Here is a 14273-nt window from a genome sequence, read left to right as displayed (position 1 = left end):
GATGACCTCTTGAGGTCCCTTCCAGTTCTATAATTCTATGAAAGTGAAGTGTCCGATGAGAGAGCTCAGTATGGCCCATCCTACCATTGTCTGTAATAGCTCAAAATAAGCTAAGAAGCCCACAGCTTACTGCAGTTTCACCTCAGTACTTAGGCACTGAATAATGTTAAAGGAGGCAGGAGAAGTCCCCAAAGATGATGTCCACTCTCAGTCCTGCAGGGTTCCAGTTCACTATGTTTTTGCACCCCATATTCCATGTATCTGAGGTTTTAAGGCTTCTGAGTTTTAAAGATTTCTGCTGTGCCCTGTTTGGAGAGTGGGGGAAGGGATTGGTGGGGGAGGAAAAGGATTTCTCACCTCTTCTCGTTAGTGTTGCCTCATTCCCTATCTTCCTCATTTTACCTCCTGCCCCCTTCCCTCCATGTCACACCAGGCCCTATTTTATAAATGTCTGGGGGAGGGAGGGAGGAACAGGGGGCCATATCTCAGCTTAACCTAGCATTTGCTGGTCAATCTCTGCTTTTAAAAAAAAAAAATTCCCACCCAGATGTTTTGCTAATCAATAACTGGCTAAAGTACCAACAATATTTGCGCTAACTGTGCGTGTGTTCTCTCTGAGCCAGCAAACTGAAGCGCTGGCTCTAAGAACTCTTCTGGTCTGTAAACATCTCTTGTTGCGTAATCCTCCCTATGTGGGTCTTTAGCACTCTGCCCCTCTCATTCCCTGCGCAGGCATTCAAATCCAGAGTGCAGGAAGCACAGCAAGGGAGGTTGGTGTTCCTGGCTCAACCCATAGTTTCCCAACATGCACATCCCAGAATTGACCCTGTTTTGTGTGGGGGCTGGATGGCCTTGTGATTAAGGCACCGGACTGGAACTTGGGAGATTTGGGTTCATCTCAGCTCTGCCATAGATTTCTTGTATGATGTTGGGCAAATCACTTAACCACTGTTTTTCCCCCTCAGAAAAATAGGCCTAATATACCTGTCCCTTACAGGAGTATTTGGGGCACTTGGATACTATGGTGGTGGTTATGTTATAATAACCTAAACAGAATACCAATGACCTTCTAGGTTAGGATTGTATGCTGTGGTTTTCAACAGGGGTCCAAGGCCCCCTTGGGGGCCATGAGCAGGTTTCAGTGCATCCCCCAAAATAAACCAGAAAGCAGGGCTGGCATTAGTCGCCAGGGCCCAGGGAAGAAAGCCAAAGCCTGAGCCCCACCGCCTAGGGCCAAGCTGAAGCCTGAACTCTGCCACATGGGAATGAAGCCAAGTTAGCTTTGCAGCGCCCTCAGTGGCATGCGGCTGTGGACAGTTGCCCTGCTTGCTACCTCCTAATGCTGGCCCTGGCTTTTAATCTACTGGATATGCAGAAAAACACTTTTTGTGGCACAGGTGGGCCACCAAGTTTTAATAGCATGGGGGTGGGGCTCAGAAAGAAAAAGGTTGAGCACCCCTGGTATATAACACTCCCTCTAAGGCTACCAGCTTTAGATAGGCAGGGATAGATTGGGTGGGTGTGGCTGATTCATACTGGACTGAGATCAGAAATGAAGCCACGCACTGAATGCTGGTCTTAGAGCGAGCAGGACAAAGGGTTGATAGTGCTGAAACCTGCTTCACCGATGGGAGCTCAGACTGTCTGTTCTGCTCTGTTACAGCCTAACAGCTTCCAAATTCCACTTAAAAATGGGAACCTCTTTATTTATAAATATTCAGTGACGTTCAAGGGCCTAATCCTGCACCCACTGAAGTCACTGGCAAAGGTCCTATTGACTCAATGGTGTGGAATTGGCTTCCAATTGCTTTTAACCATGAAAGAGTAGTGTGTATATGTGCTAACTGGCTTTTCATTTCCTGGGTTCAATGGGGAATGTCACAATACCTCCGGGCTCTGATGATGTGATTGCTTGTTGCTTATTAGCAAATTGTAATCCTTTTTATTCCACGCCAAATGTTTCCCTCCTGCAGCTGGAGGGTGGGGGTGGCACTGGATTTTGAGCTGATTTTTAACTTGGTCTCTGCCTTCCTCCTCTTCAAATTGAACAAACAGTTCCTGAATGAAGCTGAAGGTCTATTTTATGAGAGTCCTTCACCCCTTCCCCCACAACATAAAGCTTCATTCCTGATTTTGTCCCCTCTCCCTCTGTCTCTGAGAGTATCTCTTATTCTGCAGGTAAGGCAAAGGCTCTTGTTTCCCAGCTCTACTAGAAGAGGCTTGTGGGGATGGCAGTTTGTACATGCAAACAGCAGCACTGCAGCCTGGTTTTAGATAGCAGCCTGAGCCAAACCAATGCCCGCTTTGCCTCTGTTCCCATCACTCTCTTTTAGCAGAGCTTTGATGCTCCTCCCAAACAGGGTTGCTTGAGGCAGCTCAGCAGAATCAGCTGCTCCTTCCTTCCATCTGCAGGGAGATGGCTGTGTCCCTCTCCAGTGCCAACTAGGTCACTGTGCTACAGTTGAAGCAGGCTGTCTAATCCCTGCTTCCCATTGGGTCCTTCTCCAGAGCAGCTCAAGTTAGTTGGGGTGGAACCGCTCTGCAGGGAAAGTGTCACTAGGTCACGCTGTCGGACTGTAACAGCGCTCAGCAAATCATCTCCTAGACCGTGGCTCCTTCCTCAGCTGAACCTTTTCTAAATGTTCCATTCTAGGCCTGGAACTGTGGAAGGATTTTAATCACAACTCTCCCTCCTCTACTAAAAGAGGGAGACCAGTCCCTGGCTTGACTGAGCAGTGCTCCCCACCTCACCCCACCACTTCTGTGGGGAGCACTCCTCCTTCTGTTTCAGCCTAACTTAGCCACTGGTTTAATGTCTCTGCTAGAGCAGAGCCTTGCAAACTGCTCTATCTTGGCATTTACCTTTCCGCCATGCATCCGTCTCCGCTGGAGAACCGGCAGGGTTTGCAGGGCAGGGTGATGGAGCGGCTCCGGAAATGGACAGGACTCCTCCGATGCCTTTCCCTTCCAGGGGAGGGCACTGGTGCTCAGTCAACTAGTCCTGTACATGCTCTGGTACCGGCTCAACACCCTGGTTCCGGCCCCAGTTTTCCTGGCCGACCTCCGGAAGGTGGTTCTGGAGTCCTTTTGGCAGGAATGCGCTGGGTCTCTGCAGGGGTCCTTCACCTGCCCCTGGAGGAGGGAGGGCAGGGCCTGAAGTGCCTATGTACTCAGGTCCACGTCTTCCGCCTCCAGGCCCTGCAGCGGCTTCTTTATGGTGCAGGTAGTCTGGCGTGGAGAGTACTGGCGCACGCCTTCCTGTGCCACTTCCGAGGGCTCCAATACGACCGGCAGCTCCTTTATCTCGATCCGAGGGGTCTTCTGCGAGACCTCTCTGGGCTGCCGGTCTTCTACCAGGAACTCCATGATAGCAGTTTTCAGGTATCTAAAAGGGTGTCATCAAGAGGAGGGAGAAAACTTGTTCACCTTAGCCTCTAATGATAGAACAAGAAGCAATGGGCTTAAACTGCAGCAAGGGAGATTTAGGTTGGACATCAGGAAAAAGTTCCTAACTGTCAGAGTAGTTAAATACTGGAATAAATTGCCTAGGGAGGTTGTGGAATCTCCATCTCTGGAGATATTTAAGAGTAGGTTAGATAAATGTCTATCAGGGATGGTCTAGACAGTATTTGGTCCTGCCATGAGGGCAGGGAACTGGACTCGATGACCTCTCGAGGTCCCTTCCAGTCCTAGAGTCTAGGAATCTATGAATCCTCCAGACCTAGAAGCTGTTCTCTGTGACCAGGTCCGTGGCAGCCACCGAAGGGGCAGATCTCCTCTCGGAGCCCCTGCTACACAACCCCCAGCTCCGTGTGCAGGTGGCAGAGTCCCCCGCGGTGCGCCAGAGGTTGGTCCTGGCAGAAGCTACCAGGGTCGGAGACCTCCTGGACTACAACCGGGAAGACTGGCTGGATCCCCTGACGCTCGCTCGACGTATGGGGCTCTCCAGACCGTGTACTCCCCGGTGCGTACTACAGGAGGTGAAGGCCGCTCTGCCGCCTGCTGCTGGGGCTTACCTCGACCAGGTCCTGTGAGAGGGCACACCCCACCCACCCTCCACCCCAGGCCCTCCGGACCTTTTCATCAGGCCCCTGCCCCGTGGATCCGGCCAGCCCCCCTGCTCCTTCTCCACAAGCCAGCTGCACGATCTGCAGCCGGTCCGCTTCCAAACCGCGCCAAGGAAACATCTCTACACGCTCGTGCTCCACACCCTTCACTTCCTCACCCTCGTGTCCCACCCTGACACAAAGTGGCGGGACCTCCTGCCACCTCTGGAAGGTGAGGAGCCCCCGTGGGCCAGCCTGTACTCTACCCTGGTCCCGAGGCCCGCCAGGGATATCAGTTGGCGGCTTCTTCATGGGGCTGTGAGCAGGGACATGTATTTGGCGCGGTTTACCCCTGTCCCAGACACCTGCCCCTTCTGCGGCGTGAGGGATTCCCTGGCGCACGTTTACTTAGAGTGCGCCAGGTTGCAGCCCCTATACCAGCTCCTCACCAATATACTCTTTGGTTTCTGGCTTCACTTTTCCCCTCCCCTCCTTCTCTATGCACTCCCTATCCGTGGCCCCACAAAGTCGCGGGACCTCCTGGTCAACCTCCTCCTTGCCCTGGCTAAAATGGCCATCTACGCAACCAGGGAGAGGAGGTTGGCTGATGGGGACTCCTGTGACTGTGGGGCTTGTTTCCGATCCTTAGTTCGTTCACGCATCTGGGCAGAGTTCCTCTGGGCGGCGTCCACTGGCTCCCTTAATGCCTTTGAGGAGCAGTGGGCGTTGTCCGGGATTCTCTGCTCGGTGTCCCCGTCAGGCTCCTTTCTTATGACCCTCTGATTGCACTACTGCCCCTGTTCTTTATTAGTTGTCCCCTGGAATCAGTTGGGTTCTGAGGTCCTGTAGATCCTCCCCTTAGGCTTGGGGGGCAGCGGGGATCTGTTAGCCATGGGCAGGCTTCCGCCCGCCCAGTTCCCAGAAACCTAATAGGTATGGGGTGGAGTAAGTGACTAGAGAAGCATTATTTACCCTTTCCCACAATACAAAAAAAATACCTGGGATATGGAGCCTTTCCTTTCTAGACCCCTCATTCAAGTCCAACCTAGGGTCATTAGTGTCTGTTTCCTTGCCTTCCTGGTGATATGGGTTGATGGTCACATACGAGGTCTTGGTGGCCAGCTGACCTCTGGCCCTCTGGAGAGGCTGAATCTCCAATCTGTGTGGAAGGGGGAGCAAGGTGAAGTGGTAAATCTAGAGAGGTAGGGTCTGAGCAGAGTTCTGGGAGCAAGGGCTTACTGTGTATGAATCTCAGCTTTGCCATGAGCATGCGCTTGCATGCACTCTCTCCTTCTTTCTTTCTCCAATGTCTTAGGCAATCACTTGGCCCCAAACTTTTTTCCTAAAGCTGTGCTAATTTTAGGTACCTCAGTCATTTAGGTGCCTGACCTGAAAGCCTTAGGACTTGATCTACAGAAGTGCAGAACACATGCACTCTGAAAATTGAGGCCCAAGTGTCTCTGGTTGGGCACCTAAATAACTGCGATATACAAGTTTTAAAGACCTATTGCTTTGGAAAGTGGTGGCCTATACCTCCCTGCCTCAGTTTTCCCATCTGAGATGTGGGTAGTGCTCACAGAGTTGTGAGGATAATTTATGATTAGAAAGCACTCGCTGTTTCTATTAGTAGCAGGACACTTCATTCCTGCGTTGTGCAGGAGGTCAGACTAGATGATCATAATGGTCACTTCTGACCTTAAAGTCTGAGTCTGAGTCTAAGCTAGGCAATTTCCCTCAAAAGGCACTTCCTTGTAGGTCTGTCCACGGGCATAAGCAGGGGTGGCCCAGCAGCTGGTTTCAATAAAGATGCACCTGCCAGACCTACATTTGGCTAGTAAAGGGCCATACTGGAAAGCTGAGGGGCTAGGTAAACTGTGGAGCTTATCCCCACATGTCAGGCTAACAGAAACCAGATGAATGAGAGAGCTCAGTGGTTTGAGCATTGGCCTGCTAAACCCAGGGTTGTGAGCCCAATCTTTGATGGGGCCATTTAGGGATATGGGGCAAAAATTGGTTCGATGATTTAATTGGGGATCGGGCCTGCTTTAAGCAGGGGGTTGGACTAGATGATCTCTTGAGGTCCCTTCCCACCCTGATAGTCTATGAAAAATAAGGGGAATTTGCCCGCAATCTGGAGGAGGGGAATGTGATAGGCAATGCAGTTAACTGAGGTGACATTTGTATAACACTGATCCTATCCCCAAGGCTTGGCTTGTCAGATGCCAGTTAACAAGCCACAAGTAGAGCTGGTCCAGAATTTTTTGCCCATGATTTGTTTTAAAGAGAAAATGAAAGTTTCAAATTGAAACCTCCCACAGAATTTCCATTTTTGACTAAACTAACCCCCTTCCCACCCAGTCGGGGTGTGTGTGTGAAGAAAATGTTTCAGGTTGATTTCACCTGAATAGGAACATTTCAGTTTGAACTGAACCAAGCTGTTTCCCATGATGCACTGCAACTTCCCCTCTGACCAAGTCACATGGTACATCGTGGAAGGTATAGTGCAGCCAAGGATCCTAATCAGTAAGGGAGAATGGGGACAAGGAATACCAGAATTACAAATTCTGTAAGGCACAACTGCCTCTTACATGGATGCTGTGTCAAACTGACTTGGAATGTTTTGATACTTCCAAAATAAAACTTTGTAAAGAAACTTTTCTTTCCATTAAAAATAACCTTGATTTCCAATTTTTGTCCCAATTGGGAATGAAAACAAGTGTTGAAATATCAATTTCCCACAGGACTGAAATGCCAAATTTCACTTTGCTCTACCTGCAGGAATGTATGGGATGGCAGTAAAGTTGAGCCAGTAGGGATGATACCTGTGTGTTGTCTTAAGGACTGGCCTCTTGGGTTGACTCAGTCTGTGCTACGGGGATAATGCACCAGTGCAACCAGGCAGTGCAGTATACAGAGGTGGGGTGGGATGGAAATATTTCTAATCTCAAGGCAGATCACCTGATGCTCTGAAGAATGCGTCTCATTTACCTCTATCTTAAGCTGCATAATTACAGATGTTGTTAATGGTCATAAAACTAACCAATCTGGCTCCAGTATGTGTCTCAGTGACCTCCCATCACACAAGGTGACTGTCCGCTGTGTGAGGTTTTTCCTCTCCCTGGTTCTAAGACTACCTGCCTTGAGTTTCACGGTGCATCTTCTAACTCTTTGCTGTCTGACTTGGTTGTAGGTGAGGCAGGTGCTAATATTATTCAGGTCTCAAAAGAAGCCCGAAAGAGGTTCCTAGGCCCTCTACACCCATCCTTCAACTTGGTGAAAATCATCCGCAGCTGCCTGTACAAGACCCTGCCGGACAATGGGCACGAAGTGGCTAGAGGACGCTTGGGCATCTCGCTGACGCGGGTCTCTGATGGAGAGAATGTGATACTGTCGGAGTTCAATTCCAAAGAGGAGCTGATTCAGGTGAGGTGGGGAAATTATCACCTGAGCAGTGGAATGGGGATGTCTGCAGGCTCCCTCCTCTGTCGGAGAATTGCTGAAGAGTTGGTCTTTGTTCCAAAATTCTGTCACGTTAGAGCACAACCACAGCCAAGACCATCTGAACAGGTTGCTGGTGGTCGATAGACCATCTCCCTTCAAGTAATCCAGCAGGTGGCTGAGCCACTAGAAGAACTGAGCCTGGCTTTTTTACAAAAATATTTCCTATCTCTTATGCTGGGTTTGTGTGCTCTCTTTCAGGCCTGTGTTTGCAGCACCTTCATCCCGGTGTACTGTGGGTTGATCCCGCCAAGCCTGCAGGGCGTGGTAAGTAGTCCTCATGACATTCCCCTTGTGAGGAGTTGTGTGCAAAACAGCGAGACACCTAGAAATAGCCATGACGGATCATGCTGATAGTCCACTAGTCCTGAGTCCAGCAGTGTCTGGTAACATACTTAAAAGAGTTGCAAGTAACTCTGAGATCAATTATTTATGGAATACCTTGCCCATAATGGAAGCTGCTTCCTAACCCCATCAGTGAGTGATTAGCTTATGCCCTGAAGCCTGAAGGTTTGTATTCTTTAGATATGTTTTTAGTCCTACCTACAGCTGGCTGGTAATGTTCCATCAGTCCTTTTTCAATGGGCTTTTGACAAAACAAAACTTTTCACAAAGTATTTTCTTACTTTGAAAATAAACTTCCACTGAAAACAAGAGGGGAAAATTTCAGCCAAGAAGTTTTTGCTTGCCTGGAGGCCATGTTTAAATTTTAAGAATCATAGAAACTTTCCGTGGAACACTTGCTGACAAGCTCTAATCCTTTCAACTGCTACTGTGGTTATCTTCATTATAAGTACAAGTATCTAATCCCTTTTGAATCCTACTAAGCCCTTGATCGCAGTGATATCTCATGGTAGGGAGTTCCGCAGGCTAATTATGCACTGGGAGATCATTTTTTCTCTGTTAGGTGGAAATATTATGCCTTTCACTTTCATTGGGAGCCACTTGCTGTTTTATGAGAAGGAAATTAGGAGTACCTTATTTTAACTCCTTTCTGTCATTTTTCTTTTTTTTTAATTTTGTACACCTCTTTCATGTCTCTTCTCTAAAATAGACATTCAGTCTGTCCTTTTGGAAATCTCCGCCTTTAACTATTTCTCACCTTCTATAAATGCCTGTTTCTGCTATAGCCTTCCTGAGATACGGTGACTAGAACCGAACAGGATACTCCAGATGAGGGTATGGCATTAACTTATATCAGGATTTCACATTTTCATTATCTTCTACTGAATTCTTTATGCACTTTGCTGTTTGACCGCCACTACGCATTTGGCAGAGATTTGCATGGAGCAGCCCACCAGGATAATCAGGCATCTTCTCTGAGTGGCTGCAATTAATTTGGAACATATTTAATGCCTTCAGTCCCACCCCTGCCCAGCAGAGGAAAGACTAAAATGTCCATAGGAAGGGTTTGTGTGTGTGTGGAGAGACAGCTGGCTGCCCCAACCTATGGAATCATTTTCTTATGGTGCAGAGAAATCACCTGACATGGCTATGATCAACCAGTTGCTACTCTGTACTGGAGGTTTGGAAGTGTGAGGCCTACAAAGCCCAGCCCAGTTAGCAGATGTGGGCTGCTTTTATCCTTAATAGCTGTCCTTGAGCTGGGTGAATTGCCTTGGGACATTGTCATCTGATGCTCCTTGCTGTTTTGACACAGAAGCCCTTAAAACAACAATCATACTTCAGTCAGTGCCATAACAAGGGGAGTCTGTTAAAATGCCAGAGTGGCTCTCTTCCCTCCTTGCTAACTGGGGAGTGTTAGTTGGAACTGGGCAGAGGTAGGGGGATTCCCTAAGGGAAAAAGGGGTGGGAGGTGGAAGTGCGTCTCTTGCTATGTAAATGCTGCCCAGGGCATGGGAGGTGAATCAGAATTATCTTGTACAGGCCAGGATTGGGCCTAGCTGTTCATAGGAAGTGGAATGTGCTGACCTGCTACAACAGGCTTGGGAGGAAACTGCATTGCAAAACTGCGAGTGCAACCTGCTGTATGTAATACTCCTCCTGTGGCTCGGGTTAGCTGCAAAAACAGAACAGAGGTTAAGGCTTTTGCTGCAGCCAATGATGTATAGCAGTGGAATTGTTCTGCTTTAGGGTGTTAGCGCCATCCCTGCCAAGGGCAACCGTATGGTTGAATTTGCTGTGTCATCATCCTGGAGACCTGGCAATGGCGGCTGCTGCTGCTCTCACTTTCCCTGTCTACTTGGGGTGGACACCTAACCCTACCAACACCTGATGATTTATCAGATTATTGCTTTGGCTTCCTGGTAGAGCTGGCCTGACTCCACAGGACTTGCCAAATTCCCAAGGAATGCTGCCTGGTTAATCAGTGATAGAAATTGCAGATAATCCAGTCGGTTTAGTCATCTAAGCCAACCTCTTTCCCGCCGGCTTTTCCCTTGTAGGATTTTCTCAAGTGCCTTGTCTGGTCTAATTCATGATCACTTACCTAGGAGGCTTTCTTTCTACCATTTCTGGTGGGGATACTGTTCCACAGGCTGAGACCTCTTCTGTGAACACATTTGTCCTGGGCTTCTGTTTAAACATGGCTGCTTTCTTCAGATGCCTCTGGTGGGGATCACCCTGGACAGTTTCTCTCCCTCCTTGGGCTTTGCACCTTTCTAGGTCCAAGTACTTACTATTCCTACACACAAAGGACAGTCCCTGCCCTGAAGAGCTTACAGCCTAAACAAACACAGAAGTGTTATCTTCCTTTACAGATGGGAAACTGAGGCCCAAGAGAGTTGAAGTGACTTGCACAAGGTCATACAGGCAGTCTGTATCAGAGCAGGGATTTGAACCCAGCTCTCCTGAGTGCACAGCCAGTGCCTCCATTACAAGGCCAGCCTCCCTCTCATAGGGCATAGATGTCTCCCTCTTTGTTATGCAAGCAGTGTGGGCAGGGAGGAGGAAGGAGGCACAAAGCTAATCCGAGCAATTGCTGCCCTTTCAGAGAAGTGATTGAAGTGGTAGCATGTGCCTAGGCTGACCCCTAGGGAATGTGAATGGCAGAGGGGAGTGATGCTGGGTCTGGTTGGTGATGCATGAGAACTTGCTGATTGTGCCATTCTGCGGTGGCGCATCTCTGCCAAAACCCTTCATTCCAAAACCACATTAAATACTCAAGGCTTTTTTTCCCTCTAATGTTCTGGATGAGCTGTGTTCTTGGAAGTTAAAGATGTTTTGTCTTTTTGCCACTTGGTTTTGCTGATGTATCAAGAACATAACTTTTCATGGGGTCAAGGTCTCTTATTTGGAGGGACAGATGGAATGAAGTGTATTCCCACACCCACTTCCTGCAATATGGTTGTGGCTCTCCTGGATACCCTTTGGAGTTGGAGGGTTAACTCTCTAGTGTGTATGAGGGGAATATACTTAGCACCTGAATTTCATGGCACCCAGCATGCTGATGATGAGAGGTGGAGAACACAGCAAGGACATGGTCACCATTTGCCACGCACCACCTTGCCACCCTGGCAAAAAGAGTGCGTGAGCATATGAGAAAAGGGCTACAGATGCTCATACACAATACACTGCTCCCAAGCCCACCCTGACAACTCCAGTACAAAATCAGGTCATCAAACTGCACAGCCCTATCTCTTCCCCCATCTCGCAGAACTACCCCAGTAGTTACTCAGACAGATGTAGCCCAGGGACTCCCCTTACAGCCTGCGAGGTATAACAACATGTAGGCCATGTGTGCATCTCCCATAAGTCCTTCATAGTGTTCCTGCACTGTTAGGCCCCTCAGACTGTTTCTTGTGTGATTCAGCGCTCTAGAGGCTTCTCCTCCTTCTATCATAAAGCAGCAATGTCCCAAGCCTGCACTTGTGGTGCTGTAACCACCTGTCAGTGCCAGTATCCTGCTGGCACCAGAGCAGGCCCATGACTGTGCAGCAGGTACAATATTCAGGGGGAGGTATATGAGGAGGCTATGATTTGTGCTTCAGTGAGCAGCTCTTCTGGCCCTAGTGCCTGTAGCAGAGGGGACAGAGACAGCAAAGACATTTCTTGGATATTCTTAACCCAACAAAAGCCACCTTATGTAAAATTACCCACCCACCATGGCCCTATTTGTAATGCCGAACACGGCCTGGGCCTTGCAGCCACAGGCTCCATGGGAGCTGCGTAGGCCGGTGACAAGGAAGAGCCATGTCACCAGGTGGAATATTTCAGGGTGTTCTCTATGACCAGGTTTCAGACTAGTTCCTTTCCTTGCTCCCTTCGGTCCCAGTTCTCCCAGTAAAAGCTCCCGGTTTTGCTGTTGAGGAGACCACCAGCCACTAAACATTCCTCACCCTGCTGGGTTGGGCCTGTTGCTTTCCTGGTGTGCATCCAAAGGAATTCCATGGGTCTCCCTTTATTGGGGCAATGGGGGAGAGGGGGGTTGAACACAGCCCCTTGCTGTGCCCTTGTTTGCTGATGGCTCCATTTCAGCAGGAGCTAAGTGAGGGGCATGACAATTCCAATTCCCAGCAGTGAAAATGGAAAGAAGCAACCAACCCAGTCTTCTCTGGGTGTGCGCTGTATCTGTGAGCTACGCAAACAAGTAGGCTCCCACTATGAGATCGGCTGAGGCAGCAGGTTCTGGGGAGATGAGACATAAAAGGAGGGAAAAGGGGCCCAGAACTAACTCCTGGCCAGTTGGCCAGTGGAAAGAAATGGAGTTTGTAACATGCCTTGGATGGGATCCAGAGATCGATCCTTCTCCACAAAAGAGGACCCTTGACTGAGACACCTGGCCCTGCCCCAATCCTGGCTGCTCCTAAGGACTGAGAGCAAACCTGTCTAGCTGGGTAGGAAGAGAGAGAGGGGGGATTTCTGAAGGACTTGGAGCCTAGATTAGAATAGGCTGTGTAGAGCAAGGCTGGGTTTGCACAGGAGTAGTGTTGGCTAGAGATGGGCACCGTGGCAAAGGTGCCTCTGCAGATGAGCCTGAACTAGGAACACTCAGTAGCAGTCAACCAGATGGCAGGGTGTGTAGACCCGCATATAGGTTCCTTTTGATGAAAGAGACCCACTGCACCATCACCTTTGCAGCAGTAAAACACCCTTTTTTGGAGCCATTACTTTATATTGCCACCTGCAGGAAAGCATCTGCTTCTTCACCCTGGCTACAAAACCACTGGCAGTGTCATGGTCTACACCAGTGGCTCTCAACCTTTCAGGACTACTGTACCTCTTTCAGGAGTCTGATTTGTCTTGCATACCCCCACATTTCATCTCACTTCAAACTACTTGCTTTCAAAATCAGACACAAAATACAAAAGTGTCACAGCACACTATTAAAGAACAATGGCTGACCCTCATTTTTACCACAGAATTATAAAATAAATCAATTGGAATATAAATATTGTACTTACATTTAAGTGAATTGTAAAAGCAGCAAAGAGTCCTGTGGCACCTTATAGACTAACAGATGTTTTGGAGCATGAGCTTTCGTGGGTGAATACCTACTTCGTCGGATGCAAGTGGGTATTCACCCACGAAAGCTCATGCTCCAAAATGTCTGTTCATCTATAAGGTGCCACAGGACTCTTTGCTGCTTTTACAGATCCAGACTAACACGGCTATCCCTCTGATATTTCAGTGAATTGTATCTAGAGCAGTATAAACAAGTCATGTGACATTTTAGTTTGTACCGTCTTAGCTAGTGCTTTTTATGCAGCCTGTTGTAAAACTAAGCAAATCTGTAGATGAGGTGATGTACTCCTTGAAGACCTCTGTGTTACCCCTAGGGCAGTGGTTCCCAAACTTTAACAACCTGTGAACCCCTTTCACTCAAATGTCAAATCTCACAAACCCCTTCCTAAAAATAAATATTTCCAGGGATTTTCTCCTTTACCTGAGTATAAATTATAAAAGCAGTGATCTTGGAAATATAAAATTTGTTTTTGAGACATACTTATTACACACTAATTATTATTTATCATTACAGTATTTTTATTACATTATGAAAATGGGAACACTTTTCCAAGATCTCACTTTCATAGCTTGTATCACTTTGAATAAGCCTGTTATAAGACAAGGCTCTTATGTTTCATCAAGGAGTATCAGATTTGAAAAAGTATGAAGGTATTTAGGAAGCCAACTCAGAGTTCCTCCTATACAAGCATTCAGGTCTTGAGCAGTCCAGGCAAACAACACACGTAACAACAAAGCTTAAACTTGTTCTTCATAATAATTTTAAAAACAATACTAGTTGCCTATTTCATTTTAAAAACAGCAAAAAATATCCACCTCCCTTTACATTTCTTATATGGAGTCTTGAAGTTTAAATCTCCTCAGTGTGATAGATATGCTTGCTTTGATCTGCTTAGCTCTTGGCAGTCCAGGGGTCTGGGCTGCTGGCCCCATGCTACCTGGGGTCCCCAGGGACAGCTCTGTCCGCCATTAGGCAATTTTTTCCCGAGAAACCCCTCTAATATTTTGCGAACCCCCAGGGGTTCATGAACCCCACTTTGGGAACCACTGCCCTAGGGATATGTGTACCCCTCGTTGAGAACAACTGGTCTAAACTCTTATTATACTACCGTAGTGCCTAGGAACTGTGGTCATGACCCAGAACCCTATGGTACTAGGCATTGTACAAACACAGAACAAAAAGATAGTCCCTGGCCTAAGGTAGTCAAACATTCAGCAACCTCTCATATTGTAAAGCAGACTCCTCTAGCTACTCTCCTGCCTTCCCTTCTCCCCCTGAAATTGTGGGGTTAGCATGTCTCTCCA

General features: G+C 48.2%; 1 protein-coding gene across 2 annotated transcripts in view; it reads left to right on the top strand.

Moving 5' to 3' along the window:
* PNPLA2 (patatin like phospholipase domain containing 2) overlaps positions 1-14273 on the top strand; it is a 49889-nt gene that overhangs the window by 25251 nt on the left and 10365 nt on the right. For both annotated transcript variants that reach the window (XM_030560670.1, XM_030560671.1), the window contains exons 2-3: positions 7237-7469; positions 7746-7811. In XM_030560670.1, the coding sequence (XP_030416530.1) occupies positions 7237-7469; positions 7746-7811 (299 nt within the window). The remainder of the gene's footprint in view (positions 1-7236; positions 7470-7745; positions 7812-14273) is intronic.

The sequence above is a fragment of the Gopherus evgoodei genome, chromosome 4 (genome assembly GCF_007399415.2).
Source record: "Gopherus evgoodei ecotype Sinaloan lineage chromosome 4, rGopEvg1_v1.p, whole genome shotgun sequence".
NCBI lineage: Eukaryota > Metazoa > Chordata > Testudines > Testudinidae > Gopherus > Gopherus evgoodei.
Note: the sequence above shows the minus strand (reverse complement) of the source record. Positions and strands in the feature narration are given on the sequence as shown.